At 36.4% G+C, this 27728-nt stretch overlaps 1 protein-coding gene across 12 annotated transcripts in view; it reads left to right on the top strand.

Annotated features, from left to right (window-relative positions):
- ARHGAP21 (Rho GTPase activating protein 21) overlaps positions 1-27728 on the top strand; it is a 145777-nt gene that overhangs the window by 77507 nt on the left and 40542 nt on the right. For 6 of the 12 annotated variants that reach the window (XR_008657112.2, XM_055274915.2, XM_055274911.2 and 3 more), the window contains 4 exons: positions 14584-14676; positions 16186-16264; positions 19621-19675; positions 26697-26726. Coding sequence is in view for 11 of the 12 variants with exons in the window: in XM_055274915.2 (XP_055130890.1) it covers positions 14584-14676; positions 16186-16264; positions 19621-19675; positions 26697-26726 (257 nt within the window). In the remaining variant the exon portion in view is untranslated. The remainder of the gene's footprint in view (positions 1-14583; positions 14677-16185; positions 16265-19620; positions 19676-26696; positions 26727-27728) is intronic. The other 6 variants (XM_063637252.1, XM_063637250.1, XM_063637251.1 and 3 more) reach the window with 1 other exon arrangement.

Genomic DNA, 27728 nt, shown 5'->3' with positions numbered 1-27728 from the left:
TATATCACCAGATTTGGTTTTCTGTTTTATTTAGAATTTTTGCATCTCTGCTCAAGGATTGCCTTCACCTAAAGGCGGGCCTTGATCTGATAATTGGTGTTGAGTAGCAGACATCAAGATGGAAGCAGATACTAAACCAGGATGAGATATGCAGAAGGCTTATTGAGGGCAATGCTTGTAAAGGATAAAGAAGAAAGCAAGAGAGGACAGGGGAAAACCTGATACCATGAGACAGGCCTGACCCCTGTGAAGGAAGAGAGGAAAGGAAAGAATTGGTAGGAAGGGCCCCAGCCTGCAGCACAGATCTAAGAACTCCTCTGCTAGGCCAGTGAAGAGTCCCCAGGCAAATACTTGTCTTTTAGAAGAATCCTGCTTTGGGCAGGAATGGGGAAATGTGGCCTCTGCATGAACATGGTGATGGATCCAAAGGGCGGCAGCTGGGGCTGTCAGTCACAGTCTTCCCCGCGGCAGGTTCTTCAGAAGGAGGTGTGTGGAGGAACAGCCCACCTCCATGCTTGACATGGTTGGCCTTTTTCTTTTCACCCCTGCTCACAGGTTGTATTCTTTTGGTAGACCCCAAGCGAAAACATGGTGTTTTCTAGAGCTCTTTTCCTTGGCTGGCCCTGAAGTTCCTCTTTTTTTTTTTTTTTTTGGTCTCCTCAGCCTTTTGAGATTGATGGAAGCTCTGTGCAGCTGGTCAGTCTCTCAGCCATTACTTTGGAAACAGGAAACGCCTCAAGGTGAACAGTTGTGCAAAGCACTGGACTCACCTCTCTGGATTTCCATCTATTTGGAAACTTGTCCCATTAAGCCATCTCTGCCTTGGTAGCTTTCTGGTGCCTTCACACAAATGTGGTTATACATCGTCTAGCTTTTCTGGCTGTTATTCATGGGTGGAAGAGTTGATTCTGTAACCAGCTAGTTCACCGTAGGTAGATTTAGAAATTTTCACCTACGTATTTAACGTAATTAATTATGTATTTATTGTTTAATCTTTTATTTTGAACTTTCTCTTGGTTTATTCTTATATTTTTCTCTTTTCTGAGATTAAAAAATAATTTCTCTTTTATACTTTCTGCTTGAAAGGTTAAATAACATTATTACCCTTCTTTTGTAATATGCAAGCTCATCAAAGTCTAATGCTACTTAAAATTCTGTTCTACTCTTATAAAATATAAGGACCTTAGAACATTTTAACTCCATTGTCTCCTTCCTATCTACATGTTGCTTTTTTGTTTTTTTTTTTTTTTTAAAGAGATGGGGTCTCACTGTGTTGCCCATGCTGATCTTGAACTCCTGGCCTCAGGCAGTGCCCCCTCAGGCACTACTCAGAGCCTCAGCCTCCTGAGTAGTTGAGATTATAGGCACCTACCCCTACGCCTGGCTAATTTTTGTATTTTTAGTAGAGACAGGGTTTCACCATGTTGGCCACACTGTCTCGAACTCCTGACCTCAAGGTGATCCACCCACCTCAGCCTCCCAAAGTGCTGGGATTACAGGCATGAGCCACTGCACCCGGCTGAACAATGATACGTACTTTTAAAAAGAAGATGGAGACAACTTGAAACTTTGCTTGAAAGAGAATTGCTTAGGGAAAAAGTGATAGCTGCTTTCAGATGTTTGAAGGGATATTTTGTATAAGATGAAGTAGATTGATTTTTCACAATTTTTGAAAGCTATAGACCTTTTCCCTAATTCTCTACTGGAAAATTCTACTCATATTTTGGAGACAGTCTGAGTGATTGTTCATGCTATGTGGTAAACAAGTAGGGAATTTTTTCCTCCTGACGTACCTGTTGGAGGGAGGTGGTGGCAGCAGCATGAACCTAATGAAGGCAAATAGAGAAATGAGAGGCAAAGACTGAGCATTAGAATATGCAGGCTGGGCACGGTGGCTCACGCCTGTAATCCTAGCACTTTGGGAGGCCGGGGTGGGTGGATCACCTGAGGTCAGGAGTTGAGACCAGTCTGGCCAACACGGTGAAACCCTCGTCTCTACTAAAAATACAAAAATTAGCCGGGTGTGGTGGCGCATGCCAGTAAATCCCATCTATTTGGGAGGCTGAGGCAGGAGAATCACTTGAACCCAAGAGGCAGAGGTTGCAGTGAGCCAAGATCGTGTCAATGCACTCCAGCCTGGGGAACACAGTGAGACTGTCTGGGAAAAAAAAAAAAAAGAATATGCAACGTAAATTCTTTTTACATACTTTGACTTTTCAGTATTTTTATGGAAAATAATATTTTTTATGTATTACTTTCAGAGCAAAGATCATTAAGGATAGAAATTGTCTTTTGTTGCTGAGTTTTCAGTTCCTAGTAAGTACCTGGTACATATAGTAGGAGCTCAGATGTTTGCTGAGTAAATGTGTTGAATAAAGAGAGGTGCACTGGGGTATTTCTAATGATGACCACCATCTTGAATTGGCACAAGCTTCTAAAATGACTGCTCCCAAAGCTGCAAAATTTGCTAAGTTAGTATCTAACCTCTGCTGTTGAAGAAGAAAAGCAGATTTCTGACTGCCCTCCTACTTTTCTTTTGTCTTTTCCCATCAACCTCTCTAACACAAAGTGCCGGTGACGCTTTTTTGATTTAGAAATCAGTTTCCCATAGCTGCTATGTGTGTAAGCTAGAACAGTAATAACAAAAACATGGTAATCCTGGATTTACATAACAACTTGAACTTCCTCTTTGTAAAATAAACTGGTAAAGTAAGGTGGTCAAGTTAGATGAAAGGTTAAAAGAAAATCTTTTACTTCAAATCCCAGGAAACCTTGTTTATAGTGATCTAAAATGCAAGGAATTCAACTGGATTAAAGTAGCATTGTCAGAAATTCCATTTCTAGGAGTAGATTTTAAGAGTTTGAAAAGCAGTGCATAAAGTTAATTTGGCAGCCAAGAAAATAAATGAAATTTTAAAAATCTCTTCAAGGGTTCTAAAACACTTAACATGAAATTTAGGATTTCAGAGAACTAATTGGAGACACTGAACAGATAGGACGATACAGGTGAAAAAGAAGAAAAGTGCATGGCAGAGTATTAATGTTCTCCAGAATATTAATTTCTCCTCTGGAAAGAACTTCTTTATAGAAATGTTACTCTAGAGGTAACTCTGTAATTAGGTAATTTTGAGCTTTTTTTTCTAAATTAATTTTTAAAGTTATAATTGACAATTATACATATTTATGAGATACAGTGTGATATTTTAATGCATATATACGTTGTATGATGATCAAATCATTGTATAATGGTTTCTTTTTATTATTAAAATTTTTTTAGAGACAAGTTCTCACTGTGTTGCTCAGGCTGATCTTGAACTCCTGAGCTCAAGTGATCCTCCCACCTTGGCCTCCCAAAGTGCTAGGATTACAAAACCAAGCTACCATGCTGAGCCATTTTTTTTCCCCCTTAAATATAGGGTCTCATTCTGTCTCCCAGGCTGGAGTGCAGTGGCACAATCTCAGCTCACTGCAACCTCCACCTCAGCCTCTGGAATAGCTGGGACCACAGGCTTGCACCACCGTGCTTGACTGATTTTTGTATTTTTTGTAGCGACAAGGTTTTGCCATGTTGCCTAGGCTGGTCTTGAACTAGGCTCCTGGCTCCGCCTCCCAGAGTGCTAGGATTACAGGTATGAGCCACCACACCTGGCCAAGTTGAGTTCATAGAAGTTGAGCTGTCTTTTTTTTCAGCTGCTCCATAACTTAAGACCTTAATCATAGACACCCCCTAGTTGAGTAGTCCCATTTTCCTTCCTAATTGCTCTCCAGCTAGTTAGCCTACATTGAAAGTATGTGATTCATAAATCCATTTAGTAAAGATTTAATTATAATAGTTACAGTCCCTGTTTTTGATGTTTAACAGATAATTTTTCATCTTTGCTATAAAAACAGAAAAGAAATATTTACATGTAAATGCCGAACACATTAAATCAGAAGTATAATTTTTATTTATTCCTTTAGCAAACATCTGTTGAGTCAGTCCTGTGAGCCACTCACTAAACTAATTACTGGGAAGGAAGTGATGTGGCCTCTAACCTCACTTCCTTCAGATAGCTGTGCACATGTCACCTGTTAAGAGAGGCCTTCGCTGACCATTTCAGAAAAACACCCCTGCCTTTCCCTCTTCCTTTCCTTCTCACTCTGCTTATTGTTCTCCATTGCAGTTGTCACCATTTCTCATATTACTTATTTCTTCCTGAGCATTTTTCTCTCTCAGTTGGAATGTAGAGCAGAAACTTTATTTTCTTACTTTATCTCTTAAAGCCCAGAACAGTTCCTGGCACGTATACATCTAATGAATATATATAGAATACAGACTCTGATTCCTTGTGCCATGATCCTACAACAACTGCATATACCTTTATTTTTGTACTTATGTAATTATTTTATACTTATATCCTCCACCAAACTAGAAACTTTTTTTTTTTTTCTGAGACAGAGCCTCACTCTGTTGCTCAGTCTGGAGTGTAGCAGCACGATCTTGGCTCACTGGATCCTATGCTTTCTGGGTTCAAGCAATTATCCTGCCTTAGCCTCCCTAGTAGCTGGGACTACAGGCACTCATCACCACACCCTGCTAATTTTTGCATTTTTTTTTTAGTAGAGATGGGGTTTCACCGTGTTGGCCAGGCTGGTCTCGATCTCCTGACTGCAGGTGATCAACCCATCTCAGCCTCCCAAAATGCTGGGATTACAGATATGAGCCACCACACCTGGCTGGAACTTCTTGAAGTCAGTTTTAACCATCAGGTGAGGGGATCTCAGGTGGGGTGTCCATTGGGTTGTTAACAGATGAATAGGAGTTTATCAGGAGGAAGGAAAAATGGCATTCCAGAACAGATTTTAGAGACATTTAGAAGTTACATTTGCCCAGATTTGGTGGAAAGATTTTAGAATGGAGTGTGTGTCTCCAGTTAAAGATGCCTTTTGGAGCATTATGCTTTTCTGGCTTGAGTGACTGGACAGATGGAGGTGTCATTAAATGAAGGATCGAAGGATATTGAAGTGAAATATATCTCTCCTTCCTCTGGAGAAATGAGTTTAGTTTGGGATAAGTTGCATTTCTGATGCCTGTAGAGAGTTCAGTATCTAGCTGAAAATTTGTTTCTAGAGTTCTCAAGAAAGAGGTTACGGGTTGAAAATAGATTTGACAGTCATTTTATATGTTATAATTAAGTCTTAAGCATAAGTGAAACCATACACAGAGAGGATAAAGACATGTAGAATAAAGACAGGACTCTAAGAGATGGTCAGAGAAAGAAGAATCAGAAAGGAAATTTGAGAGTAAGTAGTGGAAAGGTCTGAGGACAACCAGGAGGAGTTGGTAATTTGCTTATTAGGAGGTGATAATTTTAAGTGGGGCAAGGGGAGTGGAAAATTTGTCCTTTGTCATAGAGAATTCATTAGGATTTGGACTAAAGAGATACAGTTAGACTAGACCTGACAAATGGCAGTTTGGTAAAGTTACTGAGAACAGTTTCAGTGCAGTGGACGGAAGGGAGGAGGAAGACAAATAAGAGTGGGTTGGAACATAAAAATTAGAGCAGCAAACCGTGACAAGGTCAGGGTGGGGTAGTTGGCAATTTTGCCCCCCAGGAGATATTTATTAATTTCTGAGAAACCCTGAATTAGAGATAACTGAAGGTAAGTGATACATACACTACATTTGTAAGTAGTTTGAAAAACAAAGGGATAGAGAGGATAGCTATATGGAAAGGTGGAGAGAACTTTTGTTGTTTGGGAAGCTTTTATATATCCATGAGATTTGGACAGAACACTAGGGATTTTCTCACATGAAGTTTTACATGTGAGAAGAGGTAATTATGGTGGCAAGGTCCTGAAGAGGACTGATGACTAAATCCCTACCTGAAATAGGACAAAGAAAATGAGGACAGGCAAAGAAAAAAAAAGTTGAGGTTATAGCAATTGAGTGAACTGGGAGACAAGGTTATTGAACTACTGTGAGGAAATCAGCATGGAACAGCAGGTTAAAGAGGGTTATGATGGCCGGGTGTGGTGACTCATGCCTGTAATCCCAGCACTTTGGGTGGGAGGCTGAGGCAGGAGGATCGCTTGAAGTCGGTTCGAGATCAACCTGGTCAATGTAGCAAGACCTTGTCTTTATAAAAATAAATAAATAAAAAAGAAGATTACTAGAAGTTTGAAACAGCAACCTTGAGGGGGCAGGAATTAAAATGCAAGCAAGAGACTTTTCTGAGCAGTGTCAAGAACTTAGCTGAACTGGGAAATTGTAAATCAATTATTGTTACTCAGTTTTATTCAGCTGTAGTAGCAGGCCAAGAACAAGAACAGAGCAGGTGTATTTTGGAATTCTCCATAGTTAGAGATTGGCAAATCGAATGCTTTGAAAGGTTAAGAGGAAAGGAAGTTGAGGGTGCTGGTGAATTTTGTTGAAATACTGATCCATGGGTAATCTTAGTAAGAAAGAAAGTAACTTCTGTTCCAATTTTAGTATATGTGTTGCCGAATGAGCATGAAAGTAATTTCTGGAGGGAGACTGATAGTTTAGAAGAATGGAGAAGGCTAAAGGGAATGGAAGGTCTTAATAAAGTCAAGCAAGTTTAATTGGTTAAAGGATTGAGAGGTGATAAAGTCAGATAGAAAGATAGTTAGAGCACCATAACAAATTTTTCTGAGTTTGCAGAAAAATTAAATTCTAGCATAACAGAAATAATAGGGCTATGAATCTAGATAGGATAATATTGTGTGTGAAATGTACAATGCTACATGAACTTCAAATACTTTAGAAGTAGTATGCCAGGATTCTTTGTTCATTGTAGGATAATCAATGCCTGGCACATTTGTAAGAGCTCGGTAAATATTTGTTGAATGAATAACCCATCCAGAGTCTCTCTTGCCTAGATAGTTCATAATGCCAGAAAATTTTGGTTCATGTCTGACACCTAGTGGTATTGTACTTAAACTACTGTTGAGTGGCAGCATTTTCCTTATACTATTTGAGGGAAATAGTATAGATTGGTCATAGCACTATTGCTTTGTCCCTGAAACAACTCTCCAAGTTGGTTTTAGGAATTTTTACTATTGGCATTTTCCAGGGCTCTAGTTTTAATTAGCAAACATTTATTGAGTATCTACTATGTGCCAGGCACTGTTCTGTGTGCTGGAGATTTTCATGTACTATGTATTCTCGTGCGTATATGAACTCACTGAACTTGAATACATAGGTAGAGCAGGTGCATTGGGCTGCTTGTTAAGGCACTTAATTTAGTATTCTATTATGATTTTTACATGTGAAACCTTTCTAAATTTATTTCATAGCCTTTGGGGCTATCATTTCTGTCATGACATACTGCTTTTTATTAATGTTAAGTAGGTATTTAGGAAGATGAAAATAGAGTGGGTTTGTTTGTCAGCTTACAGTACAAATCACATAGTGCAGAATGTTACATACTGTGAAGAACTGTTGAAGGATTTTGTTGTCTTGCCTTTAAGAAAATATACAGTTCTTATCTGTTAGTGGTGTATATGGATATATTTAAAGTATCTGAATGACATGATATCTGGGATTTGCATTAAAATGTTTTAAAGTGGGTGGGTTTCAATGAAGCAAGACAAGACTGAAAATTTTTTTATAATTATTTAAGCTGCATTCATGGGGCTTTATTGTTCTCTCTACTTTTGTGTATGCTGGACATTTCCACAGCAAAACTTTTTTTTTTTTTTCCAAGATGGAGTCTCGCTCTGTCACCCAGGCTGGAGTGCAATGGCGCAGTCTAGGCTCACTGCAACCTCCGTCTCCCATGTTTAAGCAGTTATCTGCCTCAGCCTCCCAAGTAGCTGGGATTACAGGCATGTGCCACAATGCCTGGCTAATTTTTTGTGTGTTTTTAGTAGAGACAGGGTTTCACCATCTTGGCCAGGCTGGTCTTGAACTCTTGACCTCGTGATCCACCTGCCTCTGCCTCCCAAAGTGCTGGGATTACAGGCGTGAGCCACCGTGCCTGGCCAGTAAAACCTTTTAAAAACTAGAGAGGTGTGGGTTGAAAGAAAGGTTAGCATGATTCAGTTAGAACATGGTTTGCTTTTTTATATTAAACAAATTTTCTTATTTCATTTTGTTCTATTTGTTATTACTTGAAGATCAGGTTGACTAGAAAGATAGTATGTTTTTACTAATAATAGATATAATGTGATTGAGACCTGACAGGTGACATTCTACTGACAGTATCCAGAGATGATCGGAATTTGGGTTTGGGAGCTCATGGTAATTGCTGGATCTGCAGATTGGAGACTTGGAGGTATAATTTTAAAGTGCTAGCTATCACCTGCAAGTGAGAGCATTTTGAGTGAGAATTTGGGGAACAGCTAGATTTAATAAGTTGGCACATCTTTCTTAGTGCTTCTCTCCTTACCAGAAAACAAACAAACGAACAAAGAAAGGACTAGTAATCTGCCATAGCAGTCTTCTTAAATTGGATTCTGCTTAATGACTTATGTAGGATATATTTATCATATGATACATATGGATTTTTAATGTTGGACATTGTGTCTCTGTTAGACTCTTAAGATACCAGTAAACCGTATCCCAAAATGAAAGTTAGAAGCCTGTTGTCAACAATAAGAAATAATAGTTATGAAATATTTTAGGCAAACAAAAATGTTACTTCTAAATGCTTGCCACCCATCTTTGTCATCTTAACATTTCAGCTTTACCTCCACCGCCTCATAACCTTTCCTTCTCCTTCTCTTTTTCTCTCTCCTGAAGACATAAATGACTGCAAATATAATAAGGCCCTTTTATGCCACTCTTTTCCTATTCCCTTCCTCCAGAGGTAATTACTAGCCTGAATTTGGTGTATATTACTCCTTATTTTTGTTTTTTTCCTTAATAGATCCACGTTCCTATTGCTCAATAAATTCTTCTATATGCTGTTTTTTTCTGTGGCAGTCTATTTTCTATCAAAGAGAAATAAAGATGCCTTTTCATCACTCAGACATAACTTTGCTATATATTTCAGTCTGTGTCGGGGTTTCAGTTATTTTTTTATCTGAAAAGTAGGTATTAATTTCAATATGCTATTTATTTCCCTTAAATAACTGATGCTTGGTGCCTTCATATTCCATTAGGTGATAAACCTCTTTAGCTTTCCACCTTTCTGGAGGGTATACTTCTTCTGAGGCTTATCTGACTTTCAGATTGGAGCACAGTCTCATTTCAACGGCCTTTTGTTGTATAAAGATACAGATTTTTCTTTGGCAACAAAGAAACCAATGGAAAAAATACGGTTTTTTGAAATAAGTTTCATAAAAGCAGAGATCTGGTTTAATTAAAAAAATTATGCAATAGCAAGTTTGGGAATTCTGAGAGAGAAGAAACAAAAGCTCAATCTCAGTTATAACCATTATTTTCTTTCTTTCTTTTATATTTTATTTTTTTTTAAGCCTATAGCACCTGATATTCCCAGGCAGTCTCCCATCCAAGTATTAACCAGCCCTAGTCCTGCTAAACTTCTGACATCAGACAAGATTGGGCACATTTAAGGTGGTATGGCCATAGACAAGAGCCATTATTTTCTATTGCTTTGCTCTTGATTAAAATGTGGGATAGTTTTTCTTTGTATAAACTATATATTTTTCCAGTCTGTTAAGAAATATGTTTCTCTTGTCCTCAGAACTGTAGGATTTTCTTACCATCATGATCTGTTTCTCTGTGATCTTCATTACAGAGTCCTTTTTGTAACTGTCATAGTTCAAATTTTGTTGCTTCTTAAAAGTAATCTATTAGCTTTAGTCTGTTTTTTTTGTATACTTAATATTTAAAAATTTCAAATAATTTAGATGTTGCAAATGATTTTATCTTAGGCTTTCTCCAAAGAAGGAGGTCACTAGAGATGTAACTCATCCTTTTTGACTGACAAAGCCCCCAGGCCTATAGATTTAGCACTTTGGTTTTAGACACAATCTCTTTGAAGACAGGTGTATAGTTTGTGTCAGAGTTATTGGAAATTTTTTTAGTATAATTTCTTTTTACCTTTTTACTTTCTTTTCTTTCATGTTTCCCGTCCCATCCCATACCCCGGCAGTATTCCTTGACTTCCCTATAATATGACAGTTGAGTTTGATGAGTGTCCTTTCAACCAGTATTTATTGCTCACTTGCGATGTGACAGGCCCTGTGTACCCAAGATCATCTCTGATCTGTTTGTAAACCTGAAAAGTTTATAATCAGGACTATCATAATAGTAAGTAATACTTAAAAAATGCCTGCATGTACCAGATATTATATAAATGCTTTACTGGATTATCTTTTTTTAATCCTCACAACAACCTTGCGAGGTAGGAATAATTATTATCATCCCCATTTTTCAGATCAGTAAACTAGGGGCACGTACAAATCATTCATCTAAAATCACTTGGATATAGGGTTGTCATATGAAATACAGAATGCTCAATTAAACTTGAATTTCAGATAGACTACTACTATTTTTTAGTTTAAATATATATCAAATATTGCAAAATCTGATGACCCCACTTGGAAAATGAATGACAGAGGTGGGATTTTAAACCATGTGATATGGTTATAGGGCCCAAAGTCTTAACTGTTGCATTATAATGAATACAGAGAATAAGAATCACATCCACCTGAACATTCAGTATTTAGATAGCAGCTACTACCTATATATAATTAATTTTTTTACTCAAGTTATTTTTCCCCAACTGATCATATTTATTTCATTGTAGACGTATGTGTATTGTTTCTGATTTCAAGTGTACTATTCAAGTTCAGGTAAATTTACATGTGCTTTTTATGTCTTTTTAAGTCAGTACTAATTATATATTATAACATAAAATGGGACTTTTTCTGAACCTGGTTACTTTAGCTGTTCTCATCCATGTAAGTTAATTGTCTTTTTACCTTCTTTTCTGCAAATATAGGAAGATTTAACTGCATGTATGTGCCAAAAAGACACATTCTCTTTTTTGATAAGGTTAGGAAATGATATTTGAATAAGGTATTTAACAGTTCTTTGAAACATGTCCCATGTGTTCTCAAAAAAATTGAGAAGTTATAAAATACGGATTTGGAATTGAAAGAGGCTTTTACTAAGAATTGCCAGGCAAGCCATCTGGGTCTCCTAAGTAATCATACAGGGAAGTAAGGAGTCATTTTTCCTGGTGAATTACCGCAGTTCGGGATCGGGCTTTTAGTTCTGCATATCTAGAAATTTATTTGCAAAAACTAAAGACCTGAGAGAGCTTGTGAACGACACACGTGTTAAATATGATACTTTTGATTTCCAGTTCTGGCAAAATTGCGGAGCACATATCTTAAAAACAAGACACTCTTAAAATTCATGAGTCAAGTGTTTAACTCAAGACATAGAGCCAAGGTGTATAGAAATTGAAGAAAAGTGTATTTCTTAGTGAAATCTGCTTATATTTAAGGGATATTTACGGGAAATGTTTTTCTCTCTCTAGGAGGAATTGGATGATATCTAGGTAGCAAGTCAGATTTTTGGAGAAAGTTCAGAAAGGAAAGTGAGCAAGAGGCTGGGCTCGGTGGCTCACACCTGTAATCCCAGCACTTTGGGAAGCTCAGGAGTTCGAGATCAGCCTGGCCAACATAGTGAAACCCCATCTCTACTAAAAATACAAAAAAATTAGCCAGGCATGGTGGCGGGCACCTGTTATCCCAGCTACTTGGGAGGCTGAGGCAGGAGAATTGCTTGAACCTGGGAGGCGGAGGTTACACTGCACTCCAGCCTGGGCAACAGTGCAAGACTCTGTCTCAAAAAAAAAAAAAAAAAAAAAAAGTGAGCAAGAATTAAAAGTGTAACTCTCAGCAGATGTAACAGTACTTGCTATAGGATTGGACTCTATTTTAATCTATTCCATCTTCGTATGTTTTCAGGCATAGTGTATTGAAAGATTTGTCAGTGGCAAAGTATGTCTGACTTTACAACGGCAGTCATTTCAAAATTAGTATTTTCTTTTATAGAATTAACACCACATTATTTTGGACCACCTCTATTCTGTGTAAGTGAAATTTTGTATCAGAACTTTCAGAAGTCACTGCATTGCTACCCAACCAACATTTTATTATTTTGTAGAATTCGTTAATGGTCATTTGTATTTTGTATTTTTAAGTATGAAATAATCACCTTTGAGACACAGTGGACTAGAAGACATTAATAGGAACAATGTCTCTTCTCTTTTATTATATAAATCTTTCCATGAAAGCAGTGACTTGATGCAACAAAACTTACTAATAAGCCTTTAGATCTCTAGCCAAGAAGATAGATGTTTTTTCTTTAATGCCAACTATTGTAAATATTAGATTGACCACAGAGTGACCTAACTTGATCACCAACTTGATTGGAATTCAGCGTTTGCATTTGAAGCAACTTGATAAGAAAGTATTTTTCCTTTTAAATTAATTTCAAATGGACTGTCTGCTTGAATACAGTAGAGCTTGAGAAATAAATCACTTTCAGTTACTTTTGAGGCAGCATGGAATTGCCACACTTGAATTCAGGCCTGGGTTCAAATCCCTATGCTGCCTCTTAGCAAGTTACTGAGTCTCTTTTTCCTCTTCACTCACACTTGATCTTAGCCAAAAGGCCGAGAAGCGATTTTCCTCTTCACTCAAATGGCAATTTTAGGATCATAATGCCCGTCTTGAGGGCTGGTGTGAATTTAAACTAAATAATAAATGTATTAATTCATTGAATAATTATTTATTGAATGCCTGCTCTGTGCTATGGATATTAGTGAGCATTGCAAAAATTCCTGCTCTTTGTGTTAGAGAGATATACAACAAACATGTAAGCAAATAAAAATGTAATTTTAGGTAGTGGGTTGTAAGTTTTATGAAGAAAAATAAAGTGTAGCACACAGAAAATTTCAAGTGGCAAAGGAAGGGATTTGGACCGATGTCTACTCGCTTCTAAAACAAGCAATTTCTGCTATGCCCCATTGCCTTTGAAATCTAGCCATTCATTGCTTTAGAGGGCATCTTTCAGAATAAATAGCTAAGTATTTAAGGGGAGCTAGTGATAGATATTCCTTTATTAAGTAACTTCCTTGAAGCCATCTTGGTGCATACACTATGGTAACAATTCAGTTTTATATGGCAATAATTATGAACTCTTTGTATTTGACACTCAATCATTTTTTGCCCAGTATTGCTGTTTAACAAGTAGTATCATGTTACTCAACACGTGTATATGCCTTATTTTCTCAGTTAAATTCTTCTTTAAGTGTCAGGACTGTGTCTTCTATTTCAGTGATTCTCAAACTTAAGTGTGCATCACAATCACCTCAGAGTTTCTGATTCAGGAGATCTAGGGTGGGGTCCACAAATTTGCATTCCTAACATATTCCCAGGTGATACTGATGCTGCTGGTCCTGGGACCACACTTTTAGAACTACCGTGTACCTCCTTCTTCCCCCACAATACTTATGCTATTTATCACTTAGCTTAAATGTCCTCTCATCTGCACATTTTTCCTTGACTTCTATTTCACTGAAACAACTAGTTGTTCTCAAAATTTAATGTGTATTAGGATCATCTGGGAAACTTGTTGACAAAGCAGATTTCTGGTCAGACTCCAAAACATCCATTTTTAGCAAACACCTTAGATGTTAATGCCAATGATCCATGGAAAACAGCTTGTGAAATTCCGACTTACGGGGTTGATCATGCTCTCCTCATTGCCATGACTGTATTTTATATTTGTCTCTGATTCTTTTTTATACTATACTGTTATTTGTTTGTATGTCTTTCTCCTCCTACCAGACTCCCTGAAGGGAAAGGAATATGTCTTGTTTATTGTTACATTTTAATGCTTAGCACAATGCAGTATTAAGAAGCAGTAGAGGCCGGGCGCAGTGGCTCACGCCTGTAATCCCAGCACTTTGGAGGCCAAGGCTGGTGAATCACGGGGTCAGGAGTTCGAAACCAGCCTGGCCAATATGGTCTCTACTAAAACATACAAAAATTAGCAGGTGGGGTGGTGTACACCTGTAGTCCCACCTACTCAGGAGGCTGAGGCAGGAGAATCACTGGAACCCGGGATGTGGAGGTTGCAGTGAGCCAAGATTGCACCACTGCACTCCAGCCTGGGTGACAGAGTGAGACTCCATCTCAAACAAAACAAAACAAAACAAAACAAAAAACAAAAGCAGTAGAGTGAGTACCGCCTGTGTAACCAGCTTTGGCACTTGTTAGCTGTGTGACCTTGGAGACTTTATTTAATCCCTCTAAGCTTCAGTTTCCTTTTTTGTGAATGGTAGTAGTAGTACTTACTTGCTATGGAAATTAGCTCTGAGATACAGTATTTAGTGTGGCAGCTGACATACGGAATGTAGCCAATAAATGGAAAGCATTACAGTGTTGTGGTTGTCATTATATTATGGAAGAAGCAAAATAAATGTTTGAATTAATGAAAACCCCTACATTATAATTTTAGCATCCAAATTCAGGATATGTATTTAATACTTCATTAAAAATCTTTGCTTAATTGTCTCAAATACTATTTTATATTTTGGTATTTTAGTAAAGTATTGTGAAGTAAAATTATGCTTTGGGCTTCTCTAACAGGAAAACAAAGAAACCGCTTGGAACCAATGGATACCATATTTGTTAAGCAAGTTAAAGAAGGAGGACCTGCTTTTGAAGCTGGATTATGTACAGGTGCTGATATTCTTCTTTAAACAATACGTTTTAATTTCTTTTTCACTTTATTTCTTCCATATTTCATGTACGATATTTTTTCCTTTTGTATCTTTCTGTATGCTTCTTCCTTTCCCTTCACATCTGTTGTTACTAATTTTGAGAACTAATTATGTTTCTTGATGCCCATATGGATGGGTTTGAACAGAAATAACAATATAAATTGATACACTGTAGCACTTTTAATTACCACACAGATAATAGACTCTTAGAGGCTCTTTTAAGGAACAAATTTTGCATGCATTGAATTTTGACAAAGGATTACAAAGTAGCAAAATGATGAAGGTATTTATTTGATATAAGTGAAATAATCTTGGATTTTCAAGTTCTGGAAGTGCCTGATCTGCCAGAGTTGAGTTAATTAATTTGCAGCACAAAGTGGCTTAAGTCTCCTATGTGGAATGTAAGCCTGGCTTCATCTGAAGGTGTCAGTATATGTGGCCTAATTGGCTGGATATAGTAGCTGTTTGTTCTAAAATGTTTTGTGATTTGTGACTTTAATAAACCCTAAGTAGAGATTTCATTTATATTAGTGCACACTCTAAAATAGTTACTCTTTTGTTTTTTAAACATTAAACAATTTAAAATGGGAATTATTGAAAAACTATATTTCACTGCCTTTTAAATAAAATGCTATATTTTCACCTACAAATATTAGAAAGTAGTGGACATCATTACTAAGATTTATAAGGATGTACTGTTAATGTATTACCCACCTTAGTTTTTTTTATTATACTTAAAGTAAGCCTGATTTAAATATCATTAATATGTATAATATGTATATTAGTGTGCATATGGGATTTCTTTAGAATGTATCATCTGTCGTATTTTAAGCCCCACATGATTGGGAAGATGAAGTGGAGATATGCTGTGATAAGCACACAAAAAGTACATTTTTGCCTATTTTCTTCTTTCCTCTGTTCTTTGTTTCTGTCTTTTCCTTTCCTACTCTACTCAGAGTAGAAAGAGAATCGCTTGAACCTGGGAGGCAGAGGTTGCAGTGAGCTGAGATTGCACCACTGCACTCTAGCCTGGGAGACAAGAGTGAGACTCTGTCTCCAAAAAAAAAAAAAAAAAGACAGGGTAAGTGGAGAGATAATTAGTTCTGCAACTCAGGAAACAACTGATAGGAGCATAAGTAGTATAGCTGTGGTCTCCTGGTGACTAGACCTTTTGAAATTTCTAAATTCAGTAATGACTGGAACTCTTACTTACAACATGGCTAGTTTCACAAAAAGCTGGATATATTAAAATGTATTTACTTTTGTAAAAACTTTAAAAGTAATAAGCTAGGATATTCATATAATTATTTTATAATTATGATACTAATAATTTTCTCACAATTCTGTATTTTATTATTTTAATATATACCACATTAAAAATAAGGACATTATTCAAGAAATATTTCAGAAGTGTTCAAAAGTGACTTTCTGCAGGATTTCTCATGTGTTTTTTAACTTCTCTTTGAAGGTGACCGCATTATAAAAGTCAATGGAGAAAGTGTTATTGGCAAAACCTATTCCCAAGTAATTGCTTTAATTCAAAACAGGTAAGAGTCTTAAAACATTAAAACCCAAAGATGGGTTTTACAAATCAATAGAGCACATAGGGGATTTAATACAATCTTCTATTCTTATAAGGAATTGTGGTGACAAGGAGATGTGGAACTTTCCCTTAGATATAATGCATTTGAGAGTTGCCAAGGACCAGCTATCTGAGGATAGCTTAGTTGGTGGCTTTGGCTTGACAGATGTATCAGATTTACATAGAGGCTGTGAGGCACACATTTTAGATTTACTGTGTTTACCCCTTTTATTTGAAGTGACAGATGTATAATTTGTTTCTAATATATAAATAAATGCATATATAGTTTATTTTAAAACCTCTTACTGGGGTATGTTACTTTTAAGTATCTTTTTGAATAATCTTCTTAGCCTAAATCAATTCATTTTTTCTAACCAAGACAACAAGACATTCCCTTTTAATCCATTTGTCTTCCTGCATTTTACAGAATAATAGGATTTTGAGCTCCAAAGTTAGATACATATTTATAGAGTGACTGTCTATGAGACCTCGAAGATCATTTAGTCCTACTCTGTTTCACCCACACAACTAGAAAATTTTTCCAAATTACAAATAAGTTAGAAACCAAAGAGGTTATTACCATATTGAATTTCTGTCAAGGCTAGGCCATGGATCTGAGCCCAATCAGATCATCACTGTGTTGTAAGAGGTTCTTCTCAGATTCAAATACAGGAACTTTTGGATTATTTAATGCTTTTTGTTGGCCAAACTCACCTGTCTGTAATTCAAGTGCAGTTCATTTTCTGAAGATTTTTATCAAGCTCTCCTAACTATATCTAGAGTGGCTCATGCTGAAATCTGAATTATTTACACTAATGCCCTAATACATTGCCATTTCTTACAATTAAATGATGGTCATGATTAATTGACCTCAGCGTATTTTCTTTAATGTTTTAATATTTAATGGGAGTCTAACAGAAAACAACTCTTGAATATTGCCTCTAATGTTGATAATGAATTTAAAGCCTCTCCAAGGGATAACAGATTTGCCAAAATTTTTTTCCTCAAAATAATTTAGATCATCATAAATACAACGATATGTTTTGTCAGCCCATAACGTAAAAGATTTTTAGTGTATTTGTTAATATCTCTTCTTTAAAAACCAACTTAATCATTGTTTTCTTCAAAATCTACATTAATCCTTCTATTACTGGTACAGTTCATCTTTCAGAATAATAACACTTCAACCACTAAAATCAATTTGAATATTAGAGAAATATTTTTTCATAATCTTATTTCCATTAAAAATGTTGTTTTTCTTCTGTCTGCAGTTGGTAGCAAATGGGTAATGCACCACAAGCCCTTGAGATTATGCAGTGGATTAATATAACATGTGTCCTTGCGGGCTGGGTGCAATGGCTCATGCCTGTAATCCCAGCACTTTGGGACGCTGAGGTGGGCAGATCACTTGAGCCCAGGAATTTGATACCAGCCTGGGCAACATGGTGAAACCCTGTCTCTACAAAAAATTAGCTGGGCGTGGTAGTGTGTGTCTGTTGTCCCAGCTACTTGGGAGGCTGAGGTGGGAGGATCACCTGAGTCCAGGAGGTCAGTCAAGTGAGCCCAGGAGGTCAATCAAGTGAAACTTGATAGAGCCACTGCACTCTAGCCTGGGTGTCAGAGTGAGACCCTGTCTCAAAACAAAAACAACAAACAAACAGATGTGTCCTTGCACAGGAGTTTATCTAAACATCAGTTTCTGCCAACTCTAAATATTGAAATGAAAGTACCTACATATTTTACTAGTTAAATTTATTTGAACCTGTGGTTCTCATGGGTTTAGTATAATCTGAGCATTTATGAAACTAAACATAATGATTCAAATCTGTCAAGAAGAGACACCGGTAGATTATTTTGTTTTTTGTTGTTGATTGTTTCTTAATCTCTTGACTGTATTGGGGGAAAATCTGTCTGATACTGTTAGATTAGCTGTTGAAGCATTTGGTGGAGATAGTAGCACTGCCTTTGCCATAACTTTTATTTTATTTTATTATTTTTTTTATTGAGAGGGAGTTTCACTCTTGTCGCCCAGGCTGGAATGCAGTGGCGTGATCTCAGCTCACTGCAATGTCCGCCTCCCAGGTTCAAGCAATTCTCTTGCCTCAGCCTCCTGAGAAGCTGGGATTACAGGCACCTGCCACCACGTCCAGCTAATTTTTGTATTTTTAGTAGAGATGAGTTTTCACCATGTTGGCCAGGCTGGTCTCGAACTCCTGACCTCAAGTGATCCACCCACCTTGGCCTGGGAACGAAAGCTGCTTCGCCCGGCACCTTTGCCATATCTGTATGTACCTCCAGATCACAGGATTCAGTTTTGTTTACCCCTTTGAACTTTCTAAACTTAGGGAAATTTCTCTATCATTTTCAGCAGGAAATTTACAGAACCAAAATAAAATTAGACTTTGAGCTGTCCCTGTAAAGGCACTAGAAGTAAATCATAGGGAAGAAAGCAAATAGTTGAAATGTTATATAGTTATTAAAAATGAGTCAGCTCAGTAGTTGTGACGGTAAAGCGATTTCCTTCACTTCTGAGGCTAGGAGGGAATATTGCAAAATTAAGATGTTTAATAGTACTTGGCTGGGCGCAGTGGCTCACGCCTGTAATCCCAGCACTTTGGGAGGCCGAAGTGGGCAGGTCCCTTGAGGTCAGGAATTCCAGACCAGCATGGCCAACGTGATGTGCCCTCCTCTCTACTAAAAATAGAAAAATTAGCTGGGTATGGTGGCGCATGCCTGTAGTCCCAGCTGCTTGGGAAGCTGAGGCATGAGAATTGCTTAAACCCAGGAGGCAGAGGTTGCAGTGAGCCAAGATTGCGCCACTGCACTCCAGCCTGGGTGACAGAGTGAGACTCAGTCTAAAAAAAAAATTACTTAAAATATTAAATTTGAGGATTCTTTGATGTTAATGAATTTTAACGTGATGAACAGACTATATGACAACAATCTATAATTTGTTTTGTGACTTGAATAAAACAATAAATAATTGTATACTGATATTGTTAAGAGTTTTGTCCTGGGACTCTTTAATATAAGCAACATACTTTATATTTCTAAATTAGAAACATGTTATAAAGAAGACTTTACTGATTATGAATAGCACAAACATGGCAGGGGTCCGTCCCTCTTTTGTATATAGTTAACTTATGTATACAAAGGTGACTTCTTTTCATTCTAATGATTTGATTTTAAAAATAAAGATATAAGAAAACCAAAATAAACTCTTAAACAATTTAAAAAATACTTCTGAGTTAACTGTTTTTCCATAAAGTCTTTTTTATACACTTCTACCTCTCCTAAAATAGTATATATATTCAATTTCAGTGATACAACATTGGAACTTAGTGTTATGCCAAAAGATGAAGACATTCTCCAAGTGGTAAGTTTTATTTATTCATATATGAGTTGTTTTACAGTCATGAATGTTAGGAAAACATTTTTGATGGAAGTATTAAAGATTGAATTTTTTTAAATAAATAAATAATTTTTTAATAAAAAAAAAATTCTAGAATTTAAAAACCCTCTGGTTCCTTTTACAGAATCTGGAATTCTCTACATTTTACAAAAATCAGACCAAAAATACCATTGTCAAGTTTTTGCAATTAAGTGACATGGAAATGTTATGTTGATTCTACAGTGAACTCTTAATGCTGTCATTTAGAATGAGATTCCTAAAGAGTTTGTCCTAGTGTTGCCTTCTAGTTCATCCTTGGACCAAAGGAAGAGTTCAGAGTGCAAGTGCATATCCCCAGGAATTAGAATCTTTTTTATTTCCTTCTCATTATGTACAGAGAAAAAAAAATAGAATCTTCTTTTTTTAATACGAGGACAAATTTTATGATTGCCATTTTCTAATTTTCCAATAAATATTACTGTTTGTAAATTCACCAGGCAGTATTGTTAGTAGTATCAATTCATTCCTAAAATGTTCACAATGAACGGAGTCTACACCTTAAGGGGAAAATATGTTACGGTCTTGAAATGAAACTTGAAAACTTTAGTATTTAGTCTAAAATATTTTTCTGATTTTTATAAAGAAATTGAATGGAATACTTAACTCCTTTACTAAGCTTAAATATTGCTGATGACAAAAATATAAATTTCGGCTGGGCACGGTGGCTCACGCTTGTAATCCCAGCACTTTGGGAGGCCGAGGCAGGCGGATCATGAGGTCAGGAGTTCAAGACTAGCCTGGCCAGCATGGTGAAACCCTGTCTCTACTAAATACAAAAATTAGCTGGGCGTTATGGTGGGCACCTGTAATCCCAGCTACTTGGGAGGCTGTGGCAGGAGAATCACTTGAAACCAGAAGGCAGAGGTTGCGGTGAGCCAAGATCGCGCCACTGCACTCCAGCCTGGGCGAAAGAGCGAAACTTCATCTCAAAAAAACAAACAAAAATACACACACACACACACACACACACACACACACTTCATTCAAGAAAATAACACTTTCCTTCAATTGATTTTGCACTTCAGTAGAATAAAATAGAAAAACTTTAAGTAACATACTGACAACTAACAGTTAGATCTAGGAAATAGCAGTGGCCACTGAAGTATTTATTTTTAATTCTTTTTGGTGAATAATTGGGTTTTTTTCTTATTACCTATAGCTAAATTCAAGAAAAGCAGGGAGCTTATGGACTCTTTGTCATGGTAATGGAAATGGTATAGTAATGTTCTTCATTTGTAAGGCAGTAGTTTGAACTTAGCTCATCAAAGGGCCTAAATAATCTGTAAACATGTTTTATAAAAAAAATCACTAAAGCTGATCCTAAGAAGTCATTCATGACATGTAAACTATAATTAAGTGAAACTCATGGGGATTAACCCCATGTTTTCAAGGCATGTAGATTTTACTTAGGAATGGCTTAGTACTGATAACAATTACCCTTCTGAAGTACACAGTTCAGTTGGAGTTGGGAGGCTCAGGAAGGAAGGTATAGTTAGCTGCAGTAATTTTCCTAGGCATGCAAAAGTGGTTGTAGAGTTCCTACCCTGACAATTCAGCATAGTGATCATGTAGCAGACATAACCACAGACGCCAATGGCTATGAAAATCACTAGACTAGAAATAAATAGGGAATTCTTCTCTAGTGCTCTTCTTATACAGAAAATGATGTATATGGTAGCGAAGGATTTACCTGGCTTCCTCCTTGCAATCTGAAGGCTTGAAGACAGAATCAGCTCATGAAACTGAACTGTTTTCAATCTTCAGTAGACCCTTTCCTTGCCAAGGTGAAGGCACTGGTTGGATGGCTCTTGGAACAGTGCTCATTTCACAGAATGGCTGGCAAGGAAGCAATTAAATGCAGAATCGCCATGATATCCTGCAGTGTGATTGATGAAGAGCAGCAAACCACTTCATGCAATGGAAGGAGTAATTTTGTAATGATATGATTAATGGAAAAACAGGTCACTTAAAGAAAAATTAGTTTTTTTCTGTTACTCATTCATGTTCTAGAATAGTCTGTCTTGTTATATTTTATTTAAGTAAATCTAAAGTAAAAGTAAAATATAAAGTATCCCAGAGACAGAGAAAAACCAGTTCAGTAAATAACATGAGCATACAGATCTTCAAGGCTCAGCAGTAAAGAGTTCTGGTATACTGTAACATAAAATTTATTTTTAAAACATGGTATTTGAATTACTTTAATCATTAAGAAATAAAAGCACATGGCTTTAATCATAAAAGAAAACTCTACTTTTTAACCTATCCTTAATTCACATTTGAATGCAGTGTAATTCATTAAGAAATCAAAGGAATATATAATTCTCTGTCTCTAACATATATTCCAGAGTTAAAATGTTCTTTAATGTACTTCAGAAGTACTTATGCAGATCTTAAATCTGTGGTCCAAAATATATGCTTTTAAAGATGTATTTGTTCCCATGAGGTTGAATATTTATTGTAAAGAAAAGCAATGGGTAATGTGAACATTTTTACAGCCACTGTAAAAATCATTTACCCATGGAAACACTTGTAGGTTGTATATGTTTGCCTGGGCAACAGGATTGGGTAGTGCATGGAGGTTTTTTTTCTTTTCCTGAAGTGGTGTACAGACCAAATTATTTTAGAAGTGCTCTGCTCACCTTTGAGAGGTGGCCTAGAAAATTTAATTTGGCTTAAAACTTGCTCATATAAGGACAGGTGTATGATTATAGGTTTCATAATTCATGGATGACAATGATAGAATGTTTAAAACCATGAAGTAAAATTAAGAATAATTCATTTATGTTTTTAAACTACTGCTAGTAATAGGAATCTCGTGCTTGGCAGCCTCATTTTTTAAACCAGCATATATTTTCTAGCTTAACAATATAAATAGTATTACATTCATTTTAATCATTTTAACAGTATTTTGTTGTAATACTTTAGACTCTGGTATCTTAGACAGGTTCGTATTTATTGCAAAATAAAAAGGTTTTTTATTTTATTTCCAAAAACCAAAATGATTTTGTTTCCCCATTAAATGTTATCTATGCATGAATGAAATGGCCATACCAATCTGGTCACCTAAACAATGATGCTGACTCTCTTAGTCTATTTGGGCTGCTGTAACAAAATACCTTAGACTGGACGGCCTATAAACAAAGAAATTTATTTCTCACATTCTGGAGGCTGGGAAGCCCAAGGTCAAGGATCAGGTAGATTTGGTGTCTGGTGAGGGCCCATTTTCTCATAGATAGTACCTTTTCACTGTGTCTTCACTTGGTGGAAGAGCTGAGGCAGCTCTCTGTGGCTTCTAAGGACACTAATTTCACACATGAGGTCTACCCTTATGACCTAATCATCTCCCAGAGGCCCCATCTCCTAACTCATTCACATTGGTGATTAGGTGTCAACATACGAATTGGGGGAGGGGAACACACAAACATTCAGACCATAGCACTGACCAAAGAGAATACTTCCCTGAGTGAGATAGTGGTAGGAGAACTAGATTGGGGCATTCTTCTTGGTTCATCACCCAAGATAGTTTGTTAAGCATTTGGCTCCCTTGACTCAAAAATTAAATTTTAAGTTATTCGGTTTTTATAACTCTGCAGATTCTTGGGTATATCTAATATTTGGCCAGGACATTTTGAACCTACTTTGTGCTGTTCTGTGTTAAACACAGCAAAGTTAAACAGCATGTCTGGTATAATAAGGAAGAAAGCAAGTGGTATAAGGATTTGAACTCAGGCGGGTCTGAGATGAAAGCCTGTACTCTAAACCACAGTCCTATACTGCTGTTGAGTGGAGATGAATTGTTTAGGTGGCTTACCATAAGTCACTCTGCCAGTTGGTGTTGGAGCTGTTATTACAACGTGAACCACTGGGTTCTGAGTCCAGTGTTCTTTTTTGCTGCTCTATGGATATGTGATATAAATTGAAAAATGTAATTTAAACTAAGTTTTTCTTGAAGTTTATTAGAATTACTTTTAAAATAAGCATTTCATGTGTTCTATTATCAGTATAATATCCTATTAAGATTAAGTAGCCATTTGTCAAGTGTACATGTAGGTGGTCCGGCCTAGAGTAAGGGAAGCAGGAGTATGAATTCTGGAGGGTTCTTTCATATTTTGCAGGTTAGCAGCAGTTTACTTTGTAATTTCTTAAAATCTATTTTTAAATAATTACAAGAATAATATGTGCTGGTTGAAAATATTTGTAATAATGCAGAAATTATACCTTCTCCATCTACACCATCCCCTTCTCCCATTCCCTACGCTGGCATAGTTGGCATCTACCAACAAACATGAAGTTATTCTTGCTTTTTATCATAGTTAATGGCATTAAATTAATAACCTGTTAAAGATGAACTGAAAGGCAGGAATTTTAATCTTACTACCTTATTCTTCAGGGTTTTTTTTTTTGCTCTGTTTCGTTTTGTTTACCATTTATCATAGGTAATTGTCATGGTGATTTTGATGTGACTGTATAAAAAATGAACTAGAAGATTATTTTAGGATTATTTAGTTACTACTAGGCACTGTACATATAATCAAGATCCAGGCTGTTAATATTAAGTTGTATTTAACATACCCTTTGGAGTTCTAATTACAAAGAAAGAATTCTTTGGGTCATCTTTCTTATTTTCTTCCTCCTCCTCCTCCCTCCCACCCCCCCACTTTTTAGAGCTTTTTGTATCTAATAGGCAAAATAGGGCTGTTAGGGAAGGCTTCAGTTTTTAAAATACAAGCTGTTAAACTCGAAAAGGTGTAATACTTAAGTACAAGGGTAAAGAAAGCTCAAGAAGGAATGTGAAGTGGTATACAAAAAGGCTGAGTGGAAAAAATGACTAAAAATGTTTTGTCATATTCTGTTGAATTCACAAGAGCTAGTCAATTGGGAAAAATTTAAATGTTGTCTAATTCTATCAAAACACCTTCATATGTTGTAAAGTATCCATTTGGGCTTAAAACCTAACAAATTCAAAATTGTTAATACTGAATATGTAATTCTTATGACATTGGTTTCAAAAATAATATTCCTTCCCAAATTTGAATAAAGGAGAGATCTTTAAAATATTAGTTCTACCCGGGCTTGGTGGTTCACACCTGTAATCCTGGCACTTTGGGAGTCCGAGGCAGGTGGATCACTTGAGGTCAGGAGTTCGAGACCAACCTGGCGAACATGGTGAAACCCCACCTCCATTAAAAATACAAAAATTAGCTAGGCATGGTGGCTCATGCGTGTAATCCCAGCTACTCAGGAGGCTGAGGCAGGAGAATCGCTTGAACCTGGGAGGCACAGGTTGCAGTGAGCCAAGATTGCACCACTACACTCCAGCCTGGGCAACAGAGTGATACTCGGTCTCAAAAAAAGAAAAAAAAAAAAGAAAATAGTTCTAGAACAGCATTTCCCAGGCAGGTATTCTAATTATTTTAAAATCTCTGGGGAAAAAATTGGGTTCCCTGGCGAGTAAGTTTGTACTTTTGAGTTTCACAGTGTACATTTTGTGAAAAATGTTCTTGAATGAATTCATATTTTATCTCAACCATATCTGCTTACATTAGATAATAGTACTGCATGTATGAGATGTTCACTGTTAATGCCTGCATATGTATGGATTTCGGGGCCCCTTGCAATAACTTAACTCAGAAGTGGGGACCTGTGACTGTAATGTCGACTATTTAGCATTTAGAATTGCCACATAGGAATATTAGAGATGTCTGAAGTATGTAAAATATTCTCAAGTTTTAATAGTTCCAGCCGTATACTTCTATTACTAAACAATAATATTTCTTCCCAAATTTGAATAAAGGAGTCATCTTTAAAATATTAGTTCTAGAATAGCATTACCCAAGTAGATATTCTAATTATGTTAAAACCTCTGGAAAAAAATGGCCTCCATGGTGAATAAGTTTATATTTTCTTTTCAAATTTCACAATGTACATTAATGTCATTGTGGTTTTGAGAAATCAAAAAGCTTGCCAAGTGACCCTACATCATTGACCATAGGGACCTCCTCTCCCCCATCCTCCTTTTCAGGTGGTATATAATAAAATTATGCAAGGATGTTGTGGGAAATGCTGTACCAGACAGTACAGTATTCTTTCATCCAGACACAATTTTCCTATTGCAGAAAAGTATTGGTATGATTCTAATCAGCATGGAAAAGATAGACTTGGTGTGTCAATGCACATACCCAAAATGCATGTTTGGATTAACTGTATTCATGCCATAAAAATATTATGTAGACATGTTTTCTTTTATATGGCTAGCTTTAATTTCTCACTGCATTCTAGTCTCTGTTCTATAATATTTATTATAGGTTAAGAGTTACTCTGGAAATAATATTTTTATGTCTATCCAGTAGTTATTTTTGCAAACTAATACAATAGTACAAAAGGCACAGTGTTGAAAGATCTTAATTTTTGAGTGAAACTTACTTAAAAGAAATCATTTCCCCCGCTGAATCTTAGTGTAAAGGCAGCTGCAGTCTGCTGACAGCTTGTGGTTATGCTCTGATTTACTGGGGAAGGAGGAGGTTGTACTATTTTAAATGCATAATAGAGCATTCGTTTCGTCATCTGGAAGCAGAGATGGAAGAAGCTCGGGGGAAATGAGAGACATCACTGTTGCTCTCGTGGAGGGAAGCTTTGTAGCATGTTATCAGACAGCAGTGCATATTGAAGAAAATATCTGTTAGGAATGCATTGTCACCAGATGTATTTTGCTTTCAAGAATGGTAGACACATCAAACAAGAATCAGATAAAAGCCTGAGAAAAAGATGTTCAGAAGAATACTGGAGTTATTCTTTATGCTTCACTGCCCTTTACCTCTCTTGGTACCTTCCAGAGAAACAAGTATAGATGTATTTTTAGCTTGCCGTTTCCAGCATCAATATGACAACATGATTTTGTCTTTATATCAGTAAGCAGCTTCTACTATGTTTTCCTATTTTCTGCTAGCTACAGTTTACAAAGGATGTCACAGCACTGGTAAGAAATGCACAGTAGCCATTTCCTTGCTTTTTAAGTCATGTTTTGTAGAGATTTGTAATAAGCCAATCTATTAAAAACTGTTCACTTTGCTTAGAGAAATCCCTCTATCATGTTAATCTTACTAATTTGCAGAATGTGTTTGTGATAGATGGTTTGCCATCCTTATTTTTTATTTTTGTTTGGTTTTCTTTTGTATCCTGTACATAACTGATGCTACAGCATAATATTTATCTGCATCAGCGTATATATATATATATATATATTTTTTTTTTTTTTTTTTTTTTAAGTATCTCACCCTCTTCCTGTCCCTACTACTTTGCTGTTATGTTTGTGGCTGCACTTGAGCTTTGCAAGCTGTCGAATGCAAAGAATAGGATGTGATGATAGACTTGAGTTAAGCTTGTTTTGATTAGGAGAAGATGTGTTACCACACCTGTCTCAGATGCTGAACATAGTCCCTGTGTTGCACTGATGAGCTCTGTTTTGTAAAGTCTCTATAGTTGATTTCTGTTATTCTTAAGGCTTTAAAAATATTGCTGAATAATTTTACAAATAGTTGATAAAAAACAATTTAGGCTGCATGCCTGCCTGTTAGTAACAGAGAAATGTCTCCTTATAATAAGTAAAAGAGACCAAATAAATTTGTACGATATACTTTTGCATTAGCTTAAAATAAAAATATAAATTATATACAGAACGATGAGTTACCGTTTTCATATTTTTGTGCATTTATTATATGTGCTTTATTTCTTAAACTTGCATATTATCTTACTTTAAATATTAAAATACTTAGCATGGCTGCTGAAGGGCTTAATTTGTCAAAATGGATTATTCTTAGGGACTCTGTGATGGTTAATTGACAAGATGCTTCCTTCAAATAAATTAGATTTAATTTATTATAGTAGTAGTACTTAAAATGCATTTAAGATTTTTAATATTTTCACCTTTTCTCTGGCAAAATATATGAATCTTCCTTTGCTGGGATTTATTTGGCAGCCA

The sequence above is a fragment of the Symphalangus syndactylus genome, chromosome 4 (genome assembly GCF_028878055.3).
Source record: "Symphalangus syndactylus isolate Jambi chromosome 4, NHGRI_mSymSyn1-v2.1_pri, whole genome shotgun sequence".
Lineage (NCBI taxonomy): Eukaryota > Metazoa > Chordata > Mammalia > Primates > Hylobatidae > Symphalangus > Symphalangus syndactylus.
The sequence above is the reverse complement of the archived record's forward strand: the minus strand, read 5'-3'. Positions and strand labels throughout refer to the sequence as shown.